The sequence below is a fragment of the Halyomorpha halys genome, unplaced genomic scaffold (assembly GCF_000696795.3).
Source record: "Halyomorpha halys isolate HHAL.00 unplaced genomic scaffold, Hhal_1.1 Scaffold1991.1, whole genome shotgun sequence".
Classification (NCBI taxonomy): domain Eukaryota; kingdom Metazoa; phylum Arthropoda; class Insecta; order Hemiptera; family Pentatomidae; genus Halyomorpha; species Halyomorpha halys.
Window position 1 is genome coordinate 125,840 of NW_027106386.1, and position 24,407 is coordinate 150,246.

A 24,407-nucleotide genomic window follows, 5' to 3' on the forward strand; every position below is an offset into this window, starting at 1 on the left:
TATATTATCTATGGTTAAGAAATTAAAGCTCTTGAAAATAAACGATTAAAAATAAAATGTTAATCAATTTATATTTATCATAAAATTTTAGATTACATTGAAATAATTTTGCTATACATATGTGTTTGTGTATTTTTATTGAAGAGTCCAACTAACTTGATCCTATCCAATCTGTTTTTCGACCGAGTAACTCCACGCAATCTGTCCACACCAAAATCAACTGAGACGTTCAGGTTTCTATTAACCATCCTAGTAATCTTTGACTTCTCTAAAGCCTTTGATTCATCTCTTAAACCATTCTATCTCTTTATCCTAAATAAAATCATCATCTTCTACCAGAAGAAAAATATTTAACATGATAGTAGAAAATCATTATGTTCTAATAGTTCTATTTATTGGTTTCAATCCATCGTATCTTTCTCTATCCTCAGATGTACCAGACCTCGAGTACATCCTTTCTTCTTTGAAGCTTCCATTTCAACGATCTTCATTGCCTAATCACCTTTATGCCGGCGACTTCCTAATATACTTATTATTTTCTTCTTACTAGTTACTTATCAAGTTTTCCAAGATTCAAATAGACCTAGGTGGAATCAGTGCCTGGGCAAAGTTAAATGAATTCAGGTCAAACGCCCCAAAAACTCAGGCCAATATCATTGGTTTCTAGTCCCTTCTCAGACCTAACACTAACTCACAGTCCCTATGGTTAAATGACCAACACGCCGTTTTCTATTCCTCTGATAAACACCTTGGCCAAAATTAAAATGTAAGATGTTAAAAACCAGCATATTGTGCATCCCCGATGGTATCTTCCTGCCCTTTCTTAATCCTTCGCGTAGACTCCTCTATCACCCACCATTTTGACTATGGCTGCGTGGGGTATGGAGGCCTCTCAGCGGATCTCGGGGATCTATTCAAGAGATTTATGAATAGCCTCATAAGATAACCCAAGATCTTTATTGCCCGCTCCACCACTTTCTGGAATTCCCTCCCTCTTAAAATCCCACATGCGCCGTCTTTATTTACATTTAAAACCCTCCTCTTCACAACCTGGATTTAACCACAACTAATCAGACGCTGGTTATTCAAGTATTTTATTTTTTATTGTGTAATATTACATTCTATCTTATATTTATAGAAAAATGTAATAGGGATCATGGAGCTCATTCACACCATATTTACAAATAAATAAATTAAAGGATAACAAAATTAGAAATATAAAATAAAATAATAAATAAATAACAAAATTAACGTTAAGGTAAAAAACGTCATAAACACAATCATTCCTATTTACAATAAGGCAAGTATGATATTTTAAAATAAAAAACTCCTAAAGTGTAAATACTCTTTAGAATCTTATTTGCAATTTATTCTTTTATATTTGTTTGCTTTACTATTTATTTCGTATATAGATGTTTGCTTCACCCTTCCCATTGTATATAAATTTTATTTGTTTTCTTTACGATTCCGTTAGTATGTAGATTTTTATTTTCTTCTTTTTTTTCACAATATGATTATGAATGTATATATAATTATTTTAAAATAACAGCTGTATATAATAATCCCAGGGTACTCTGGGACCCTCACTCTACGCAGGTCTAAAAACCAATACACCATTTTAGCGTTCCAAAAATTAATTTTTGACAGATCAAGGATTTTTTTAATTCCAATCAGAATTTGTCAAAAGATAAAACATAGACAACAACTAAGATAAAATAATAAAAAAATATTTAATTCTAAGAATTTTTTTATATCCTAATCATTGGAAACTATTTGTACGGAAAGTTGGAGAACTATAACAACCAGGCCATGTTTCATAAATTGACTGATTTGTAATACTAATAAATCAAGATCTTACATTTTGAAAACTGTAATTGGTTTATGTAGTTGTTTTCCAAAATAGTTACCTAAGTCTACCACTTGAGTACGTTACTGAAATTTTATATTCGTACTGTATTTCATTAATTTTTTACTCTTTTTTCCTTCATCGTCCTTATCTTAGTTGTTAATTTTTTTTTTAAGCGTTAGTAAATGTACTGAATAATATGACAATATAGATGAAGTATAAATGTACAATGGCTTACGACTATAGATTACTATTACGTTTTTGCGGGCAACAAGTGTACGTAGGTATGGAATTTTTTTTTTTTTTATTTTACTTTTTTATTACTCTTTTATTTGTTTTCTTTACGATTCCGTTAGCATATAGATTTTTATTTTATTCTTTTTTTCACAATATGATTATGAATATTTATATAATTATTTTTAAATAGCAGCTGTATATAATAATCCCAAGGTACTCTGTGACCCTCACTCTACGCTGGTCTAAAAACCAATAAACCATTTTAGCGTTACGACTATGGATTACTATTACGTTTTTGCGGGCAACAAGTATACTTAGGTTTGGACATTTTTTTTTAAATTTTACTCTTTTATTTTTTTTCTTTACGATTCCGTTAGCATATAGATTTTTATTTTCTTCTTTTTTCCACAGTATGATTATGAATATGTATATAATTATTTTTTAATAGCAGCTGTATATAATAATCCCAAGGTACTCTGTTACCCTCACTCTACGCTGGTCTAAAAACCAATAAACCATTTTAGCGTTACGACTATGGATTACTATTAAGTTTTTGCGGGCAACAAGTGTGCGTAGGTTTGGAAAATTTTTTTTTAATTTTACTCTTTTATTACCTAGATGATCTTGATGTTGCAGGACCAAAATAATTCATGTTTTATTGTAAATAAAAATAATATATATTTTTATTTTTCAAATTAACACTTTTAACTCTTATTAACTGTTATAATAAAAAAATATAATTGCTTTGGATGGGCTGAAATATTGTCTCATACATATGCTACCATTATCTCAATGTTTCGTTTTTTGTATATCTATCTATATTTATCTATATATATCTAAGAAGGGTAAGTAAATGAAGTATAAGTCAAAATTGGCCGAAATAAGTCTAAGTTTGAAATTCTGACTTTTTCCGTCCTTCCTAGGTATTATTTTAATTTTATTATTATTTATTTATTGTAATAAATAATATTATACTAAACTTTTTTTTTTGTTTCTGGGCCACCCTTAAGTGTATTTTTTATTTAATTTTCTAATATTATATAATGTTCTATAATTTTCGAAATACATAGTGCTTTTTTTTAATGGTTCAAAACAAGAATATATGACTAGGAACGTTTCTAACAATTTTCTTGCAGTTAAAGAAAACAAAAACTGTTAAAAAAAAGTCTTGGGAATTTTTGAAACCCTGAATTTTGATTCTAAGCCGGCGTGCACCCTAACATGCTCGGCTATTACGTTCTATAATTTGTTGTACGAATTTGTAAAAGTTTGGTAAAAAGAATTATCACATATTATTTTTTTTTACAGGAAATTTTAAGAGGAAGGGATACATAATGCATGATTCCCACACATTACCTGCATCAAGTTATCGCCATGGCAGACAAAAACACGGTACATTATAATACTTTTACTAAGATATTGTTTATTATATTCTTTCTATAATATATTCTATACTCTCATTACTTAGATTATTAAATAAACACTATTAGTAATAATTATCGGTACGATCTCTGAAATTACTTTCGCTTTGTCTCTTGTATTGGTGTCTAAACATAAAACAAGTTATGCATGGTTATCAGGGGCAATTCCATTCACCTTCCAAAGATGGAAAACCCAGAATTCCACACTCTGAGGGGATTTCGCGCCATAGGATAATGAAATAAATGATTTATGTATTATAGATGCATTCGCAGTTTTAGTTGGCAATCGGAAATTCCTTATTGACTAGTATCGTATCACCCTGAACACTTTAACCCACCAACGCTTACAAAATAAGTGGATATCTTTAGCCACTCCATTGTACCGATATAGTTCAATTTGAGCGTATTGTTTTAACGTAAAATAAATTAGAATTGGTCTGTTGCCAAAATGGTACTAGTTGTAATCATTTTGTTATACACTTTCAACTAAATGAAACTAAACTTTGTTTTACTCTAATTAAGGGACGAAAAATATGAGAACATAACACACTCAATTCGCATTTTATTTCAATTGAATATGCATTGTCACTAAGTAAATGTATTTTTAGAAAGCAATATTTTTAAATTATAGCTATAATTCACATTTCAATATTGTTTATCACATACAGGTGGACAATCTTGCCAAATATTAAAAAAAAAAAAAAACTTCTTGTTAAATTCATATTGTTTTTGTAATTTAGATTCGACACAGTCAGAAACAAAAGATGGTAAAAAATATTTACTTTGGACGTTATAGATATTTAAAGAGTAAAGACCTAAATCTGTTACTTTACCATTTTTATTTTCCTTCTTTTCCACAAATTATAATTTTTTTTTATTCCTTGATTATTTCTGCGATGTGTACCAAGTTAAGCCTATTTTATCATTAACATTAGATCACTAAAATTAAAAAACAGGACTTAAAGTGTGAAGGACATGCAAAATATATTAAGAACGTTCTTTTGGAGAAAAATTCGCTTTTAAAAACAACTTTTGAAGTTTTGATTAATGAAGTATTAATTTATTTTCAGATGGTCGAAAATGTAACTGTTGCCCTTATGGATACCACATAGACTTGGACTTTGTCAGATATTGTGAAAAAGTTGCAAACTCACAACTTTTGGGAAGCCATAAAAAAGCTTTAGTGCGTCCTCGGACGGTCAGAAAAAAAAGGGAATCTATTGAATCTCTACTGGGTTTGGACGCACCCACACAAAACCTATACCAGGTACTAATCATGAATATTGTTTTGTTTTTTCTTCTTACCATGATATTTCCAGGTTACAGATTGGTTATCTTGAAGGTAACCAATTTATTCAAGCCAGAGTGGAAACGTCCAGATTCTTTCAGTGGGGCCGCCACAAAATATATTTTCACTCTGGTCAATCATTTTCTTATCATTAATTATGTCTGTATACATTTATAAAAGTGAAATTTGAACTAATTTTTCCTCCATTATAAATAAACTGCTCACTAATTGTAGGTGGTTTGGCCCACGTTCAAAAATTTAAACATCATTAATTTTCTTCGGCCACAATGATTTCAATTTTCTGGCAGTATATAGTAAACTATTTCTTTAACTTATTCACAATCTTTATTTTCGGCTCTATGAGTACCAATAAAACACAATAATTAAAAAGCTCTCCTTTGTTACGTCATTAGGATTTATTCTTAATTTAACCAGCCATAGAAATTAATATCCTTCTTGGCCATTAGCACTCATGTAGTCTGTACTTGATGACTTTTTAAAATTTTAAAATGCCGTTACGAAAATACTAGGGAGGACTTCAGCTCTTTTAGACGTAGACCATTCTATAGGCTATCAGGCGTGATATCAGCCGTAAACGTGGTGGCTTTCACACAGTTATCAGAAGAGCCTGTTGAGTACAACAGAAATGAGATGCTGTTTAGTAATCTTATGAAGGAGGCCGTTTTCGAAATATTACCCTTGAGCAGGACCAAGGAGCCAGACGACTAGACAATGAACGGCTTTATCAGATCGACACCTGCAAAGCGCATTTGAGGATAAGATTCTGTATTTTGACTCAGGAAGTTCGAAACGATCTCCATGAAGTCGATTTTAGAGCAAGAAGACTAAAGGCGTTTCTTTTAACAGACTAGGAGTAGCGCGTATCCAATGGGCCTGTGAACATGGGTGGAATGATGAAGACTGCGGTTGTTTATTTATTTAGTAGAAATCTGTTCTTTATCGTCATGATCCACGTTTTAGAGATTGGAAATAGCAAAAACAGCAATTATTGAATTGTGCTTCATTAAAAAGTATGACTGAGGCAGTGTGATCTTTTGGAGGAGGTACGAAAATGTTGTGGGAGGGGATATCAAACAATCAATATCTAACACTCAGCTAATATCGTTCAACAATGAGGATGAGGACATGACTGCACAAACATACCTAGACAACACAAGATGATGTGTTATTATCCCTTTATCAGAATAAATCAAGGAAAAGGTAATTCTTGTTGATAACGGCATCATTGAACAAGGGCGGGTAAAAATTATTCATTATAACAAGAAATAAAGCGTTTGATCAGGCTGCTCACTCACCTGCCTTGAATTCAATTGGCCATTTTAGAAAAAAAAAATCCAACGCCAGTTCCAGATACGCTCACACAGTTCATATAACTTGGTTGCAATTACAAATGCATTAATTAACTGAGGAATAAACTTTGCCCTAATTTTACAATTTGAGTCTTATAAGGAGTATGAAACATCGATGTGAATTTGAAATACGAAACAGATAACAATTCATTTTTTCTTTTTTAATGGTTGAAATTTACATTTTATTTTTTATGATCAATGAATAAACTGTTTCTTCAATTGCTCGTTCTAGTCTATTTTTTTAACTCAATGAACTAAAAAAAGGAAATTGTTCACAAATTAATTACTCGTATTTCTGGATTTTTAAGAGTGGTCCTCTTCAATTTGTGAATAATTTGTTATCACCTATTTGTTTTTACATGATTTCATATGTTGTGTTGTCTGATAAGCAAGATATGAGGCTGAAGGGATTAATGGGTTATTAGATTCATCTTTGGGATCCCAAGGCGCTCCCATGGTTCAAGCCGAGCTTTACTCTTTTTTCCGAACGAGGAGAGAGGAAGTATGGGTATATTCTTCTGAACATTTAGAACCAAAAGCCTCTCTAAATCTGATTGCTTTGTTCACTCTTTAAATACAAAATCCCAGCCCACGGTCTCCTTTAATGAATCCATTATCATTGGAACTCCCCACCCATAACCATTTGCTTATCCTTATGATTAACCCCATTACAGCATACATTTTTTCTCTACCCCCTCAACTATTAATTTACCCGATATGTGTTTCCAGATGTATGTTATTTTTATTTCAAACACATAATTTTCAAAATTGTTTTTCTCAAGATGTATTTTGAATTTTCTAATGTTCAGGGCAAAATATTTATACAAATAAATTGACTTTTTTTGTGTACCTATGAATTTTTCCAAAAAGTGATAATTTGGTAAATTAATGTGATTAGGAAATGTCTACGGAAAAAATGTGAAAAACCAACTTAACTCGGCGTAATGGTGCGAGACATAGGAACTTCTCGAGGTAGCGTTCACAAATCTTAGGAAGCTGTTGATTATTCTCTTCAAACTATCCTCAAGATTCGACGATAGACCTTTGTACACTACTCAGCCACAATAAAAGTGAGGAAAGATAAGGGAGGATACTAGGAGTCTACGTGCAGTTTTGGGAAGGAAGTCGTGGGAGTGATGAAATAGTTTCGGTAAATAGAGACATTTAGGAGGGTTTGGTCAGTGATAATGCCTAGGTTTTTAATGGAGAAGGAGTGTAAAAAGTGCTAGAGAAGAACCAATGGCAATGGCCTGAGTTTTTGCAGCGTTTAACCTTAATTTATTTAAGGTTAAACACCGAGGCACTGATTTGATCAAGGTCTTATTGACTTCCCGTCAATACTTCCCGTATCTATAGCCCAGAATTATCGGAGGCTTAGAAACATCCCTAGTAGTAATTAGTCCTAAGAGTTGATGACGCTGATAAACTTTAGACGAATAAAGGAAAACAAAATAGCGCATAACTAATGTAGTTCAAAGCAAAAAGGTTTTTTATTTTAAAAAATTCTTAGAGATTTGAAAACTCGAAAAACTTGCAAACCAATTCAGCTCGGACACTGCTATAACATTTATATAGGGCTCTAAGTCTAGTTTTCAGACAGGATCAAGAGACCCTAGGCATATTTTTTTTTTGTTTTTTATGATACCCTTCCAAGTTATTTTCGGTATTGAAGGGGGGTGGGGGGCAGATTACTACAGGGTACCACCCTTTTCTTTTTCATTTCGTGGGACCGCTAAAAAAATAAAAGTTGACTAATGCCTCGAGCCAGTTAAAGCTTTTAACTTCCTCTTCCACAAACGGCCCGAGGCTAAGCACTTTTAATTGTTTCCAGTATCCCTGTTAGTGCCTATGAACTCTTGTGATTATAGCTACCTGTAACACTTCCAATGCGCTATCAGTTACCCTCTACTCCCATTTCTGGTAGTGCAGTGCTGAAGCTACTGGAAACGATCTGTCAGAATGGAGGTGTTCATTTTCTGTTGACCTACTCTGTCTCAAATAAGCATTTATATTTATTTTTGCTTGTATTAAGTGTGCTTGGAGAACCAAGTGTTAATATGCATAAATGGAATACGCGTTACCGAATGAGCTCAGTAGGAAAGATTACGTAACATAATCCAATGCATGATTAGTAAATCGTTAAGAACTTGTGTCCCGGGTGCGTTTAACAAGTAAGTTGCTATCAAGAACCGTCTTGGGTCATATTTTTCTTTCAAAACTCCTTTTTAAGATTTTTAATAATTTAACTTTTTTTTTAGGCGAAAAAAGAATGTTTTGAAAAACTCCTAAAAATATATTAAATTAAGAACGACTAAATACAAGACGATCCTGTTATTTTTTTTTATTATTTTGATCTACTCAAGTTTCTTTTCTTTTAATATGTTGCCTAACAGAGAACAAGTTTCTCAATCATATATTTTAGTATTTGTTGAGAAGATGGATGATTGACTTCATTTTTATTACTGACTGGTGTCGCATTTTTATATTATGTTAGATTTGTTCCTTTATATTAGTACTTTAAAAGGATGTTTCTACGTGTCCTATGCTACTCAATGAGTTGTAGTTTTGGGGCGTATATTTATCTACTTTTTGTGAGATCTTTATATCATGAACATACTAATTAGTCTTTTTCCTCATATCTCTGTGTAGATCCTCTTCTTTACCTTTCTAAACATTTTCATATATTCTTTGGAATAAGAAGCCCAAATAACAAATATGTAGGATTTCTGCGAGGGGAGAAATAATGTTTTTATTAAAAATTAACAATACATTACAGACTTTTGGCTGGGCTACCGTGAACATAACTACCAGACGTTCTCTCAGTTATTAGTTTTATTTTTTTCAATTATTTTCATTTCTTTTTCACTCAAAGTGGTCACTGTGAAGTTTGTTCCGGTTTTTATATTTGTTTAATTATATACAAATGGAAGAACTCAACAAAATCTTTGCAGAAATTTAAGAACTACAACTGCAACGAAATACGAACAATTATTCACAACCTTTCACAATTATAAAGAGTCTAGAAGGTTTTATGTCGGTGATAAAAGAAACGTGACATGGAGTGTGAGACATCGTAGAAATTCAAAAAGTGGGAATTGGATTACCTAAGAGCTAAAGATATACGAACAATTTAATATTTTTCAATGAACTCTGGGAAGAACGAACATTTTAATACCAACACATTAATCAAAGCAACTATGGTCTTCCAAGGGGCAAGTAAAAAATGAGATATTAATTCTTTGGGCATCAGTTACCGCCTATATAAAAGAGGAAATACCAAACTGACATTAATTTAATTGAATTCAAGTATAAAAAAATTGACTTAGTGCAAGTTAGGGACAAGTTGGCTGCAAAGTATTGTTTAGGTTTACTTTTGACCACACTAGAGAATAGAGGCTAATGTTTCATTCATCGAATCACGCTTAAAACAGTTTGCATTTAGCCCGAGGGTGCAGTCTAACTCGAAAATTCCATTTAATAAAGAAAATACCGGACCACCCATCTAGCCCAACCTAACAATCTTTATCGATTATATTTTGGAAGGTCCGTGGATTTTCATATTTCGTCCTCAGTGCTGAGTTATTTTCAAGGTCAAGCATAATACTTATTCTAATCCTAATTAATATCATAATAATTCTTGAACTGATTAAAATAATAGACCTCCCAGTATTTCCTGTGTCCATTTTATTTCTTAAAATTAAAAAGGCTACTATATTTATGTAGACATTATCAATCTACCATTCATTTTTTTCTTTCTTATCTCTTATTTCTAATTCAGATTTCACTAACAATGTTTTCTTGATTAATCTTTAAAAAAAAAAGAAATAAATAAAAAAAAAGATGACCAATCAAAAACATATTAAGAAATAATACAAAAAAAAAAAAAAAAAAAAAATTTGCCCTTACCTTAACCATTTTCGAAATATTTTTATTTTATTTTTTTAAACGAAAAAATTCGATGTATAAAAACGGAAAGAAAAGTTGATTTTAAATAAAAGAAGTATTTTTAAATATATATTTTATTACTTGAGAAAATGAATAAAAAAAATTTTCTAATAACACAAATTTTTAAAAGTACTTTTTAATTGAGAAAGTCGCAATATTTTACACAGGAAAAAAATTACTTCATGGGAAAGGGTAAAAGAAAGTACCACAATTTAGAATTGGCAAACAAAAAACAAAAATGATTATAAAAAATAACTAAATAAAAAAGCCTTTTAACTTAATCAATCAAATAATAACATGGAAACAGAAACAATAGGAATTTTTTTTTTTTGCGTTTAACTCAAAAATGTGTGTATTTTTATTGTAAGTTGTATAATATTTTGAAAGATTGTTAAATTTTTTAATAAAAAACATAACTTTATATTTAATCTTTTCACTTTCTCGAGACAGGTTATTATTGTTTAAATAAAATAAATTGTATATAAAAAAAAATTGCGTTCTCATTTCTCCTACATTTATAATAATTAATTAAATATTGATAAATAATTATAATGAACATATACTTCTATTTTCAGAAATATTTACTTGTATGAAGTGAACCTTTAACTGAATGCTGGTGGGGTTAATGTTAGTAGACTATATTTTAATTAAAGGATTTGAAAGTTAAAGAAAAATGATTTATTAACAATTTATAGAGTTCTGGACACAGAACAAGAGCAAAATAATATACTAAAATCTATGGTATTTACGGGTTATAAAGGGGTAGCCAAAAGAAACATGTGTGAATTTATAATTTTGATGTGGGGCAGCGAAGATGGTTTATAAATCCGTCGTTGTGCACGATAATCTGATGCGTCGTAGTGCATGAAGATGGTTACTGTGGGTAATGAAAAATTAAAAGTGAACTCACTTAGGTGAATGTAGGCGGCGTCCTCTCTTTTTTTTCGTTACTTTCTCTTTCCTATGGACCTCTCTTCCCCAGTTGGGGACCCGCTTCCCTGCCTTATACTAGCATATTAATCTTCATTGAAGAAAAGAAGAGAATATGTGCCCTGAGAAAAAAAAAATAGCTCCCTCATTCTTGGGCCACAGCTAACCTATAACTTTTTTTTGTCTTGGTCATATGGGGCGCTAGTTCTGCTAATTGCAATCATACGCTTATAGTGTAGGGGACCATCGTTGTTTCAAATCTTTCGTTTTTGAACGATAGATACTATTATTTAAATAGTATTTCACTAATTAGAGCCTTTATCATGAATATCTAACTAACACCTTGCATAGGACGCTAGTTCTTATGATTGTTATATGTCTATGCAAGATAATATTACATGATATGCAAGATAACTAATATTAACTCGCAACAAAACAGGAAAAAAAAGATAAGGAAAGGAACATTATTGTAAAATTGTAAATTATTTTCTAATGTCGATGATTTTTTTTATTTATGTATTTTAAACTGCATAATTTTGTTAATTTTTATATTGATATTTATAGAGGTTTGCACTTCTCTTGTAATTAATTGTTTATAAATTTAGCTTATTTTTCTGTTATTTTTTTAATTTTTAAATACCTTACCATTATATCGAGTTGTTGTCAACTATTTGTATGAATGCTACCCCCAAAACAAATAAATAAAATTAAAAAAAAAAACATTCTTATACGAAAATTCTGTTTAACGGTCTATTTATTATTTACTCTTACTTACAAACAGAATTTTCGATTGTTGTAGCTCGAGAATGCAGATACTGAAGGGAAAAAAGAAGAAAAAAAAAATGAAATTTTTTTTGACGAGTTTAGAGAGGCTGTTTTAGATTTTGAGCTGATGTGTAAAAATACAAGTCCTAACAAAACCCGTAAGTATATCATACCTTTAAATGTGACTAGTAATAATTTATTTTATTATAAGCTCTATATAATGTGAGTATATATCCTTGATTATTATACATACAATTATTATAATATTTATTCCTGAAAGCTACAGGTAATCGATATTAAATTTAAAAAAAGACACTTTTTTAACTTTATTATTATTCACTTTAATGTTGTTTAAGCATATTTACTTACTTTTTTGCTCGTACAGACGTCTAAAAACTAATAAGATTAGTTTTATTAGATACAGAAAATTACAATCATAAGTATTGGTAATTATAATATAAATGGTAGTATAATGTAAATATAAATTCAATTTATAATGGAGTTCGTATCTAATTCACGTATCATATCCACTGACGCAGGTAGGACCGTCTATATTTACTAAAGCGATTTCGCAACAAACTTTTTCAGGTTCATCATGATAGTGATGAGGTGGTTGAGTAAGATCTGACTCCATTGGTAATGTTAGGTACTCTTGACCAGAAGGTATCGGCAATGCGTGTTCACTTAGGTAAGGTAGTTGATTAGGAGGTGAATAGATAGGATGAGACTTACGGGGTGACAGCTGTAATTCTCTAAAGATGGTAACCTCGTTCTACAGGGTACTATTCCTGTAGGTACGAAGGAGGATGCAAGCCCAGAGGGTAGCCATTCGGCGGGTCGTGCAGGTCGATTATTATGATGCAGGCAGCATTATACCTATAGATAAGCAAGTCTTAGCAGTTTTCATCCTTATTATTAACATAGTCCTCTAAACTTATTTGAAAATATATTATATATATTTTGGAAAATTAGTATTTCTGTGCTGATATATTTAAGATCTCGATATTGTCAACCAACACCATTCTCTATATTTTCCTTTTGATATCCTATCTCTTTTGAAGGTACCTGAGACGAAAGATGTCTGGCTCGAAATCTTTGGTTTCGCTAATGCGCCACGCGTCTGTCGAGGCGCGCGTTGCCATGCGCTGTTCTTTGATAGCCTCAAAAACTGGCGCATGTCCACGTTGCGAGAAACGCATCGACCGCGTCCCAATATACCCCTAGCCTGAATATACAACTTCAAGAGCGCGGTACTTTTTTTACGAACGCAAGTCCTTAGGTGTTACCTTGACATGGTTGCTAGTTTGTTAACTGTTATAAAAAATGGTGGGTTAGTGGAGAGATGAGAGCAGATTAGGCTCATATAATTGAGTGATTAGATTTAAACACTTACACTGATTTGCGTACTGATGAATACTTACGAGCCAATCCCGGTGGCTACTGATTCCAAGTTAGACCAATGTTCCATTTATTACAAGACACCTACAGTTGAACGGTCATTTTAAAAATATATATTAATTATGTGAGCCAAATACTAGAGTTAACAGTTGGAGAAAAAAGTGTTTTTAGCAATAGAAATAGATGATATTGCAAGACAATTGACTTTTTTGGCAAGCATGCATAAATATTTAATTTACTGAATCCGCAATTTTGACAAATGGCTGTAACGGGTGTAATTACTACTGTTAATTCTATTCTTTTCTTTGATTACAGTGCACAAAAAAAAAATGTCTTTTTAAATTAATTTATCATTCTTTTAAATTACCTCGAAGGTTGAAACGGCAGTGGCCAAGAGACCTTTTGTAAAATAATATTGACAATTGAAGTTCTGGCAATGGCCAGATACTCCGCTCATGTAGAGTGATTACGGGTTTAGCGCACTTACTCAGCCTCCACTGGCTCATTACTAGTGTAGTAGTGAGAGGGCTGCGCTGGGATCTCGAGAGCCTCACTCTATCCCTCATGCCTGAGGGATAGAGTGGGTTCAGGGATCCTTAGGTGAAGATTGTAAATATTGTATATAATTTATTTCACTTAGTTTGATTAAATTCATTTCATTTATTTATTTATTTTTATGTTTATATTTATTTACTTATTTTATTTATTTTTTCCGATAAAAGTGTACAATTATCACTATTAACCATTGCCCTAATTTCTGGGAGATTGTTATATTATCAATAAATAAAAGTTTTCAAGTGTTTAAAAAGTAACATGTTGAAAATCGAATTATTTCAGATGTAAGGAAAAAAGAAGAAGTGAGCCAGTATTCCACGCTTATTACAAATAGTGATACGCAACCAAAGGATTTATTTGAATCTGAAGTGTGTTCTAGCTGTAAATCGAATGGTTCATGCAGTGAAAGCGCTGTTAGATTGCAGGTTGGTTCTTACCATTTCTTACCTCACTATTCCGAAGTTTTGAATCACCGATCTTGCCAAATTCTATTTTAAGTTAAATTGCTCAATTACTAACTCTAGTAACAGTATAGAATTATGGCTTGAAAATTCTTGATTAGGTTAATTTTTTCCTAGATGGACCACTTGAATGCATACAGAACAATGGTAGTGTCTCCTATGCAGTGGTGATTTTACTGCAATGTCTAATAAAAATAATTCAAACCTTTAACCAGCTGTGGATTGAAGATCCGTTTGTTTGCTTGTTTTTTTTTTGTGCTATGCACGCTTATTTAAACTGCCTGAACGAGTTCTGTATCCTGATGGTGGTTTTGGTTCGAGTTCTAGATCGGGTTCAATTCAGCAGAAAGTGTGGGGTTATATGGCTTCATCAGGTTTTTCTTTCTTGAAGATGGTCGGTGAAGAATTTAATGGAGCAGATTCAGGGTGAAAGATCATATAAGACTGTTCGATCTCGTTGAGTTGATAGGCTGGTATAACCCTGTCTATTGAGGCAACAGATCCCGGAATAAGAATCTTGAAGTGTTTTTCGCTACAACATAGGATTCTATGAGGTCTGGATTAGGGTGTAACAAGGGGTTTGTGCACAGAATACTCCCACAAGAAGAAAATTGTACATATAGTCAAGGTCTTATGTTAAAAGATTGCGATTAACATGTCTAGTCTCTGTTGGAAAATGTTGCGCAAAATCATGTTTGAGTCGTTGCAGGGCAATGTTGGGCTCCTAATGAGCTGGAGTATCTACGGTGAATTATGATAAGGTTATCAAAAGATTTCCATTTAAATCTTCGACGATCCTATCGTCTCTTTACGGAAAGAGGATCTTAATCCAAGAAGCACTGAGGGTATGATTTGTCTCCAGTGCCAAGAAGAACTGTCAACATTTGGATGATTTGAGCCTCAAATTAGCGTCCTTGATCAGTTGAAAACCTGATTGGAGTGCCAAAGCGGGATATCCATTGGTTGTAAAATGACTCTGATATATTAGCTACGGTCATATCTTTCAAAAGAATAGCTTCTGGTCAGCGAATTGATCTACCCGCCGTCGTCAAACAATAAGGTAATCATGAAAAAGTCAATTAACTGCACGGTGTTTAAATGAGTGATATACTCCTTCGCCAGTAAAGGGGACTGATTCTTCTTCCTTGCATACAAGGAAGAGACATGAAAGATCATGACATTCCAGAACATTTAATAATGCTCGCCGAGAGAAATGTCAGTTTTTAGTACAGATTGAGGGACGAAGAGAGCTGAATTAACGTCGAATAAAGGACTTAAAGATTGGGAGCTGTAGGGTACTTGAGATTCATACAAACAAGAGAAAACATTTTCAACGGAACAGTTCAGCTTCGTGGCATATGCAGATACATTGGCGGTATTTAACATTTGATTGATGCAATTATAATTAATCATGGATCTTGTAAATGCGTTAAGAAAGCTTAGACAATAGAACAACGAAAGAAAAAGTTTATGGTTCCCAGGGTATTCAAGATTTAGGAGAAACCATTACGGTAGGCCTCTAAAAAATTGAAAGTTACGGAATTCGTGTATCTCAAATGATGAGGCCCCTTAGAGAAAAAGACTTCGCTACTTCAAAAAGATTTATTGTTTATTGACAATCTAACTCTTTCGACGTTCACAAGCTCAATACGTGTAAAAATATAGCTAAATAATATAAATCTCAGCTGTTGAAAATTAAAGGTTAGTGATTGTTTAATTATTTTTGATAGATTTATAAAGAAACAGGTTAATATTGATAGTCATTGAATTTTTTTCAAATCTTAATTTCAAGAACTTTCCCAACCAATTGGAATATATTACATTGTTAATTGAATTCTGAAGCCCTGCAAAGTTTAACCTTGCGGAGTACCGAATTATATAAAATATATATGTATATATATAGTTGACCATAAAAATTTAAATATAAGAAGATGGTCAGGGTTGCGGTCAAAAAAAGAACAAATAGTTTATAACTATTTTAATGTCCGACGTTTCGCCCCACTTTGCCGGGCTTCATCAGGGCTGTTCATAGCGAAAGGTTGAACAATCTTTTTTTGTATTTTGTTGAACTGTCTTCTATTGCTGTTCAACCTTTCGCTTTGAACAGCCCTCATCAAGCCTTGCAAAGTGGGGCGAAACGTCGGACATTGAAACAGTTATAAACTATTTGTTCTTTTTTTGACCGCAACCCTGACCATCTAGTTATATTTATATGAAATATAGTTAAAAATATGGCAGGTTGTATTTATGAACGTTCTTAAGGAAGATTACAAAACAAAAAGAAAAGTATGGAACTACTTCAAAGAATGAAGACCACCCAACGCGTAGTTTTTCATTACCTGATTTCTCTCTTCTCGTAGGAGGAAATATTAAGGTTTCCTTTGAGTACTCATCTTTAGCGTCTCTTAGCAGAGTTATCGTTTTGCAGGATCCTTAACGTTTTTCCTTCCCAATGAAACAATAGTTTATAAGTATAATAACTTCCTCTTAATAAAAGGAGCATTTATAAAATGAAAATATTGTTTAGGAGGGCTAAAGGCTCCTTGATAGGATACCGGTAATAAGATGTTTCTCAGGACTTTCAAAGTGGTCAGGAATCAATTAGCCAAGTAGTTACGGTTTATTGTGATCCTTAAAAGTGATATTGTAAAAACTCTTGTAAGAAAGTGTGCAATAATTGTTACATTTTTATTTATCAAAGTAGCTGAATTTAACTAACTTAACATAAACTTTACAGGAGATACGAACTCAGATGGCAGCAAGTTTAAAACGTATGAAAGAGCTTGAAGATGAAGTAAAACTTATGCCGCAACTAAAGGTATTTTTGTTTTAATTTATTTTATTTTTTGTAATAAAATTTATGCTTATTCTTTCTACGATTGCTAACTACCTTCTCTCGTCTATAGGCACTGGCGTTGAACATTATTGACATTTTAATATAAACGGTATTAACCATAAAATAGATTATAGATTTATTTATTGATAGATATTACAATCTGCCACACAGTTGTGTTCAATAGGTAATAGTGATTAATGATCTCATACATACTAAAATTAACAAAAACTCTCTAAAATATATACAAATAAAAGAATAAACAAGACGAACATAATCAAACTATCTGTATGAAAAATAAATAAATAAAATAACATAATGATAAAATAAGAAATACAATATTTACACAATCGACCTGAGGATCCCTGAGCCCACTCTATCCCCCACGTGTGGGGGGTAGAGCAGAGCTCAAAAGATCCCAGCGCATCACTCTCGCCGCATCACTGGTAATGAGCCAGTGGAGGCTGAGCAAGCATAAAATAGAAGCATATGAATTATGCAAACGGTTATTGAAGCCCATTTCAGACATTTTAACGCTATTGAACAACCTTTAGGCTTTGAAAAGACTTCCACGTGCCAGAACCCTTCTCAAAACAGTAATTGCAGCGCGCTAATAAGAATCATTAAGTGAGTCGTTCAGAAGCCAATGCGGTTAAGTAATTAAGCTGAGTTAATTAATAAAAAAGTTAATTAATTTTTTTAATTCTTGGTTTTTTAATTTGATCAGGAAATATATCAGGGGTATATAAAGTCATTTTTCTAAGTGTAAGCTCTGCAAAAAAACAAAACAAGATATATACAGAATATGTAAATAAAAACAAGTATTTTGAACAATGACAGAATCTTAAAAAATTTAGGACTTATATCTTTTGGCAGCTGAAAAAAATAAGAAATTTATGTAAAAATAATACAATAACATTTTTTGTCGTATGTTTTATGTTTATTCATCATAACAAACATCTTCTTCTTCCGAGTTATTTAAATGTAAATTTTGATCTCCACGTGTTGTTCTTAACGTCCTGTAAAAGTCGTGTTTAATTGGAGTTATATACTTTAATAAACCCATGATGTCTTTTGAAATTTTTCTGCCATTTGGATATTATATTGGTTGAGTTATATTTTTTTAAATTCCTAGCGTACCTATTTTTGTTTTTTATGCCAATTACATCAAAGGTACTGATATGGTAATACTGTAAGGGTACACTGTAACCTCCCTGCTTTGTCTGTCTATTGTTAATGTTTCATTTGTGTTCAAATGTTTATATCTACATTTAAATGAATAAAACCTTTCTAAAGGTTCTAATCTGTGAATGATTTATACCTACTCAATTCAAAACAATTTTATTCATATAAATGTATAGTCTCTAGTAAAGTTCAAATGGATAAGTATCTCAGACCAATTAGATTCGAGACTGAGCCCAGTTCTCCTTCAGCAGGTAAAGAATGGGTACATTGGCTAAAGACATTTAATAACTTCTTGGATTTGGCAACAGAAAATCTTACAGATGAGGACACATTTAAGGTATTTACAAACTACTTGTTTCATAATGTTTACGATTTAGTGAGTGATTTGGGGACATTCCGAGAAGCCGTAGATGTATTAAATACTATTTATATAAAAAAGAAAAACGAAATCTTTGCTAGACACTTGCTCGCAACAAGAAGACATCAAGCGGGAGAAAGTGTAGATCAGTTGGTACAAAATTTAAATCTCCTTGCCAAGGAATGTGAATTCAAAGCAGCTACAGCTTCTCAGCATAAGGATGAATATGTTCGTGATGTTTTTATTAATGGACTGACATCGAATTCTATACGTCAACGACTCTTAGAGAATAAAACGTTTGAAGGAGGCTGTAAACCAAGCTCAGACCCTGGAACTGGCTCACCAATAATCCGAACAATACTAGAAAAAGTACTCTGTTAGCTGCATGCCATCCAATGTTGTCTCACCAGAAGACAATTTATAAATAACATCTCCTGTTCTTTCTGCTATCCCGAGGAAGGGGAGTAATATCTTTTTTTGTGGTTAATCGTCACCCTCGCTCAGTGTACCCTGCTAAAGAAGCTGAATGTAGAAACTGTAAAATATAGGAGCATTACGCTTCGGTATGTAGGAAGAGGAAGAATTCAGTGAGTAGTACAAGAGGACCAGTAGCAGCTGGCATAGTCTTAGCAACCATCAATGGTGAGCCCATGAAAAATCTTGCAAAAGCTGTCCTAATAGCTAAAATAGATCGTCAATCCGTGCAGTGTTTAATAGATACTGGAAAGCTCAAACAGCTTTATTAATTTGGATATTGTTGAGCATTACGATTTGCGAGTCTATCATGAAAGTGGAAGCGTACCAATGGCAACTACATCCCTTTCTTCACAAGTAAGTGGTTATGTGCTTGTTACCCTTGAGCTTTAAGGTCACAGTTATCCTGAATTTAAACTGTCTGTACTAAAGGAGCTCTGTTGTGATATACTACTTAGTCATGATTTTTTAAAAAAACGTTCTGGCGTACAATTAAAATTTGGTGGTAATAGAGAACCACTTACAATTTGTTCGGCCTCAGTAGCTAGAGTAGAGTCTCCACGATTATTCTCCAATCTCGCTCCAAATTGCAAACCTATAGCTACAAAGTCAAGAGTTTATTCTTAGTCTGATCAAAGATTCATCAAACAGGAAATAGAACAACTACTTTCTGATGACATTATTGAGGAAAGCAACTCTCCTTGGCGTGCCCAGGTTTTGGTTGTTCAAAATGAAAATCATAAGAAGAGGCTTGTTATCGATTATTCCCAAACCATCAACAAGTTCACATTATTAGACGCCTACCCTCTACCCGACATGGATGAGTTAGTTAGAAACGTAGCAAAGTACAGCCTTTTTAATACAATAGATCTGAAAAGTGCCTACTTTTCACATTTTGCACAAGTATCTTCTGATGGTTGCTTAAAGTGTTAATTAAATTTTGTTCATATCTAAAATATGGTTATACAACTTTTTCTTTACTGGTACAATTTGCTTTTCATTACATTGTTCGACATACCGTTTATATATTTTTGCAATAGAAAGGTGTGAATTCAAGTATCCGCACGGCAGATAATACGCCATCTGAGATTATGAGCTCTTGTATTATGAGCATAGGAAAGGAGTTTATATGTTTTATTACATAGGAATCATCTGGTTTGTTACCTGGAATATGCTGCTCTCCGTGGTCCTTCAGATCTTACTTTGAACGATAATTATAAAATCGCTCGTCACTTATTTCATATGTTTCTTTAAAGGTTTTTTTCAAACCCCTACATCTTGGCCGTTAAGTCTAATAAAATATTCAAAAGACTAAGATCTTGGCCCTTTAGTGTTACTTCTGAGTCGTGTTTTGATAACATGAAGTCTAATCAACCCCCTTTAAAATATATTTTGCTTATGATGATCATTAAGCTTGTAAAAAATTTTCATCGGCTTCTTTCTTCGAGAAAGGGTCATCTTTTTATCTTTCGATTTTAAAGCCGTAAACAGTTACAAGGTTCATTATCAAATTGCTTTGCAGGAATTATTCTTTTATTTCTATTTTGATATTGTTTACCCTTTATCCTTTTTAGTTTTGCAGCATTTCGAGACCATTTATCAGGATCCCTGCTACGTTTTCTACCAACTTTTCGATTATTTTTATTATTTTCGTTATCTGACAATGTATTAGTATCAATACGGTTAACTCTCCTTGAATTAGGATAATATAGCGCATCACTTTCTCTTTCACTGTGTTCTATTTCCCTTGACATTTTTATTTTTTATACCCATACAATAAATATTTTTTATTATTTTAAAAGATCACAATTTTTACCGTTATTAAAGAAAATTTATTTAATTTTTTTTATAACACAATAATTTTCACAATAAAACTCCTCAATGTAATATTTTTATGTTTTAACCAAATTTTAGATATTTCAAATTATAAGGAAGCACGTACATTAAACTCGAACAATTCAAATAGTAGAAGTAACAGTTACAGTTCCTATGAATTTGTTGTTTTTCAATGTTACCAACAAATATCAAAAGAAGAAGAAGAATTTAATTTTGATTTCAAAGTTGATAAAAGGTGGACTTTTATATATTCAGAATCTATAAAAAAAAAATCTTTTTTTATTTTAATTTTTTTTTTTATCTTCTGGCTCTTCTTCTTTTTAATGTAGCATTAGACGTAGCTATTTGTTCAATCAGAACTAATCCAGTAGGGACCATTTACAATTGAGTGCCTCAACATTTTTACAACAGCTTATGCAGACAATGTAGTCATTGCCCCAAGAACCAGAGCTGCATTAAAAGGAACATTCCAGGAATTCGAAGAAGCAGCGTATGAATTGGGCCTTAAAGTGAATGAAGACAAGACGGTGTACATGAAAAGCTCAAGAAAGGATAAGGAAGAGAGTAGCAAAGTGACGATTAGAGACCACAGTTTCAGTTCTGTAAACCAGTTTAAGTACCTGGGAAGCCTGGTTACAGATGATAACAGAGTAAAGAGCTAAATAGAGGCCAGGATAGCAGCAGGAAATAGATGTTATTTTTCACTACAGAAAATACTGAAGTTTAGAACTCTCTCTAAAAGAGTGGCCATTTACAAAATCATCGTAAGGCCAGAGAAACACGGCCCTTGACAAGAAAAGCAGAACAGATGGTCAACTCCAGGGAGAGAAAGGTATTGAAAAGAATATGGGGAGGAGTGTCGGAGAATGTAGTTTGGAGAAGAAGAAGCAACTGATAAATCTGTTCGGGTTTTAGTCAAAAGAGCAAGAATAAGATGGTTAGGGCACATTGAGAGGATGCCTGATGAAAGGGTACCCAAAAAGATGGTTTATGGCACACCAGATGGAAAACGGAAAAGAGGACGCCCCCGGATCAGACGGCTGGACAATGTGGAGGAGGATATGAAGCTCTTGAAGGTTGGCAGATGGAAGAAGAAAGCAAGAGACCGTGTAGATTGGTTGGCTGTGGTGAAGGAGACCCGGGTTCTTGCAGGACCGTAGTGGCATGCTAGTAGTAATAATTACTTTGTACTACTTTTGTAGTTATTGTATTAGTAATTATATTTTATGATATTTAAACCTACAGTTATATAATATCGTAGGCGGTATATAACACCCGGGATGAGTGGCGAGCCTACTGGATTATAAATAACGCAAATATTTGAAATAAGATTATGTATGTCCCATTATGTTTCTTATAAGACAGTTATTTAAACAGTAAGATATACAGTATTGTGACGTGTTAAATGCACGAGTAACTCCGCTACATGCCCAAGCTGTGGTGTTGGTGTTTTGTAATATAGTGTTAGAACCAGGGGCATTGCTGCAACAATGTGTTGTAGGGTCGGAAAAATCTTTTGCTTAATATTGTTAGGATTTCCCAATTATATTCAAATATTTTAATTTCTCCATACTTTATATTTCTTAATACTTCATAGGGAAATATTACAACTTTCTCAACTTTTTTTATATTTGAACTTTTCATTTACATGTTCTAATGTTCGCAAATTATTTTTAAAAAAAAATATTCTGAGGTAGGTTCTCAAACTTCACAACTTTAAGAGCTTTCAAATTATTTGGTTAAGGGGGAGGGAGGAGGATACCTCTCTATCCGTCTCCATGTAGCGACGTCCTTGGTCTGTATATTTAATTTTTTATCTGTAATATTGGACTTAATTTTATAATAAAAATGTACAGCAGTAAAATAGAGTGAGGATAGGCCAATTCGGAATTCAAAATGTCAGTGCTCATTGGTCGTTTGTTTACTAAAGCTACCAGTTATCCCTTCGGCCCGAGGCAAACGAGAAACTGATATATTTTCAACCAAGCCACTAAAGAGAGCTGGTTTTTTAATTCCTGAATGGCCTATTCTCGCCCCATTTTGCGAATTCTGTTTAATTTAAACCAATTAGTTTAATATTTTGAATGTTGGTAAGTATAACAAGATTTATCATTACTTTCTCTAGCCAATTAGGCTTAGTAGAATATGAAAAAATGTCCCTTTTTGAAGCTAACATAGGATTTATTTATACTATTTTATTGAAATATATTCCATTACTTTTATAATATAAAACAAAAACGTAATTTATGGTATAATTTTCAGAACCAATTAAAAAAACTATGTTGGGAGAACAAACACTTAATCAAACTCCTGGAACTTAAAGAAGAGCGTACAGAACAGATAAAAAAAGAACAATTCAAAGGTATGTCTCTTTTAAAGTCTTTGGTGGTTTTTTTTGGTTTGGTGAGTTAATTTCATGTATATCATCGTATAATTAGAAAGTATGGACAATGCCAAAACTAAATATTACAATTTAACATACATCTCTTGATTTATTTTTCATCGTTTATCATATAACTGGTCAAGAATTAAGATCTGTTTATGTTTTCTACTTCATCTTCAGAATCTCTCTTTGTTTTCTCTGCAAACATTTCCATCCCAAAGGATTTTTTAATGATTCGGGGGAAAGTACCATCAAAACCACATTCCCGAACGGATTTCGTCAGACGGTGAGCGGATGTTTGATGATGCTGCTATTCTGGATGAGATGAAGGCATTGGGTGTGTTGTGACATCTCAACACTCAAGGACATCCTTTAAGCAGGGAAGGGATTGAGCGACTCCACAACACTTTAATTGGCCATTTGTGGGTTTATCAGCTAGAGAAGCTCGATAAAGCCGTGGCGAGAGCGATTACTACATTCTTGCAGTTACTGAGTTTTGTCCCTTCGAAGTTCTTTTCGGATTGCACGAGCGGCGGTGGGATTATAGGGACACGAAGATGGTTCACAACGGGTTGGCCCTGTGCGAGGTTTGGGATTAAGTTAAAGCTAGGAACGTGTGTTGCGTCAGAATTTCAATATCCGGGACATAATGGGAAAAGTCGGGATAGGGGTAATCGTTTACCATCACGTAGATACCAATAGCGGTAAGGAGCTGCAGAGGTACGAGGATCCATCCACGGTGATTGTGATTAGGGAGCACAATGTGGTCACCATTGAGAGCTTAAATGAGCCTAAAAAGAGGAGAACTGTTCATATTGAACGGTCAAAGCCCCCCCATGGGGACTCGCATGAGAATATGAGGATACCTTGGTGCATCCTCATATCCTCATGCGAGTAAATTTCTGCTAAGATTTTTTTTAATATGTTGTGAGCGTGTGGTGTGCTGCGTGCTACGCAAATTGTGTATATAGTTTTAGTTATTATTGTGTATAGTAATGTTTTTTTTTTTTTATTAGAGGAAATATTTATGTTATATTTATAGTATTATGTTCATATATAGCTTTAGTAATTACTGTTTATTAGAAGAAGTTATTTTTTTTTTTTTTTATGTAGTTGCAGTTT

The 24,407-nt window shown here is 32.7% G+C and overlaps 1 protein-coding gene across 3 annotated transcripts in view; it reads left to right on the top strand.

Moving 5' to 3' along the window:
• Nucleotides 1-24,407, top strand: part of Kank (kank) — a 70,563-nt gene that overhangs the window by 17,777 nt on the left and 28,379 nt on the right. For all 3 annotated transcript variants that reach the window (XM_067044726.1, XM_014436572.3, XM_014436573.3), the window contains exons 2-7: nucleotides 3,392-3,475; nucleotides 4,575-4,771; nucleotides 11,837-11,960; nucleotides 14,038-14,180; nucleotides 16,954-17,034; nucleotides 23,165-23,264. In XM_067044726.1, coding sequence (XP_066900827.1) covers nucleotides 3,392-3,475; nucleotides 4,575-4,771; nucleotides 11,837-11,960; nucleotides 14,038-14,180; nucleotides 16,954-17,034; nucleotides 23,165-23,264 — 729 coding nt within the window. The remainder of the gene's footprint in view (nucleotides 1-3,391; nucleotides 3,476-4,574; nucleotides 4,772-11,836; nucleotides 11,961-14,037; nucleotides 14,181-16,953; nucleotides 17,035-23,164; nucleotides 23,265-24,407) is intronic.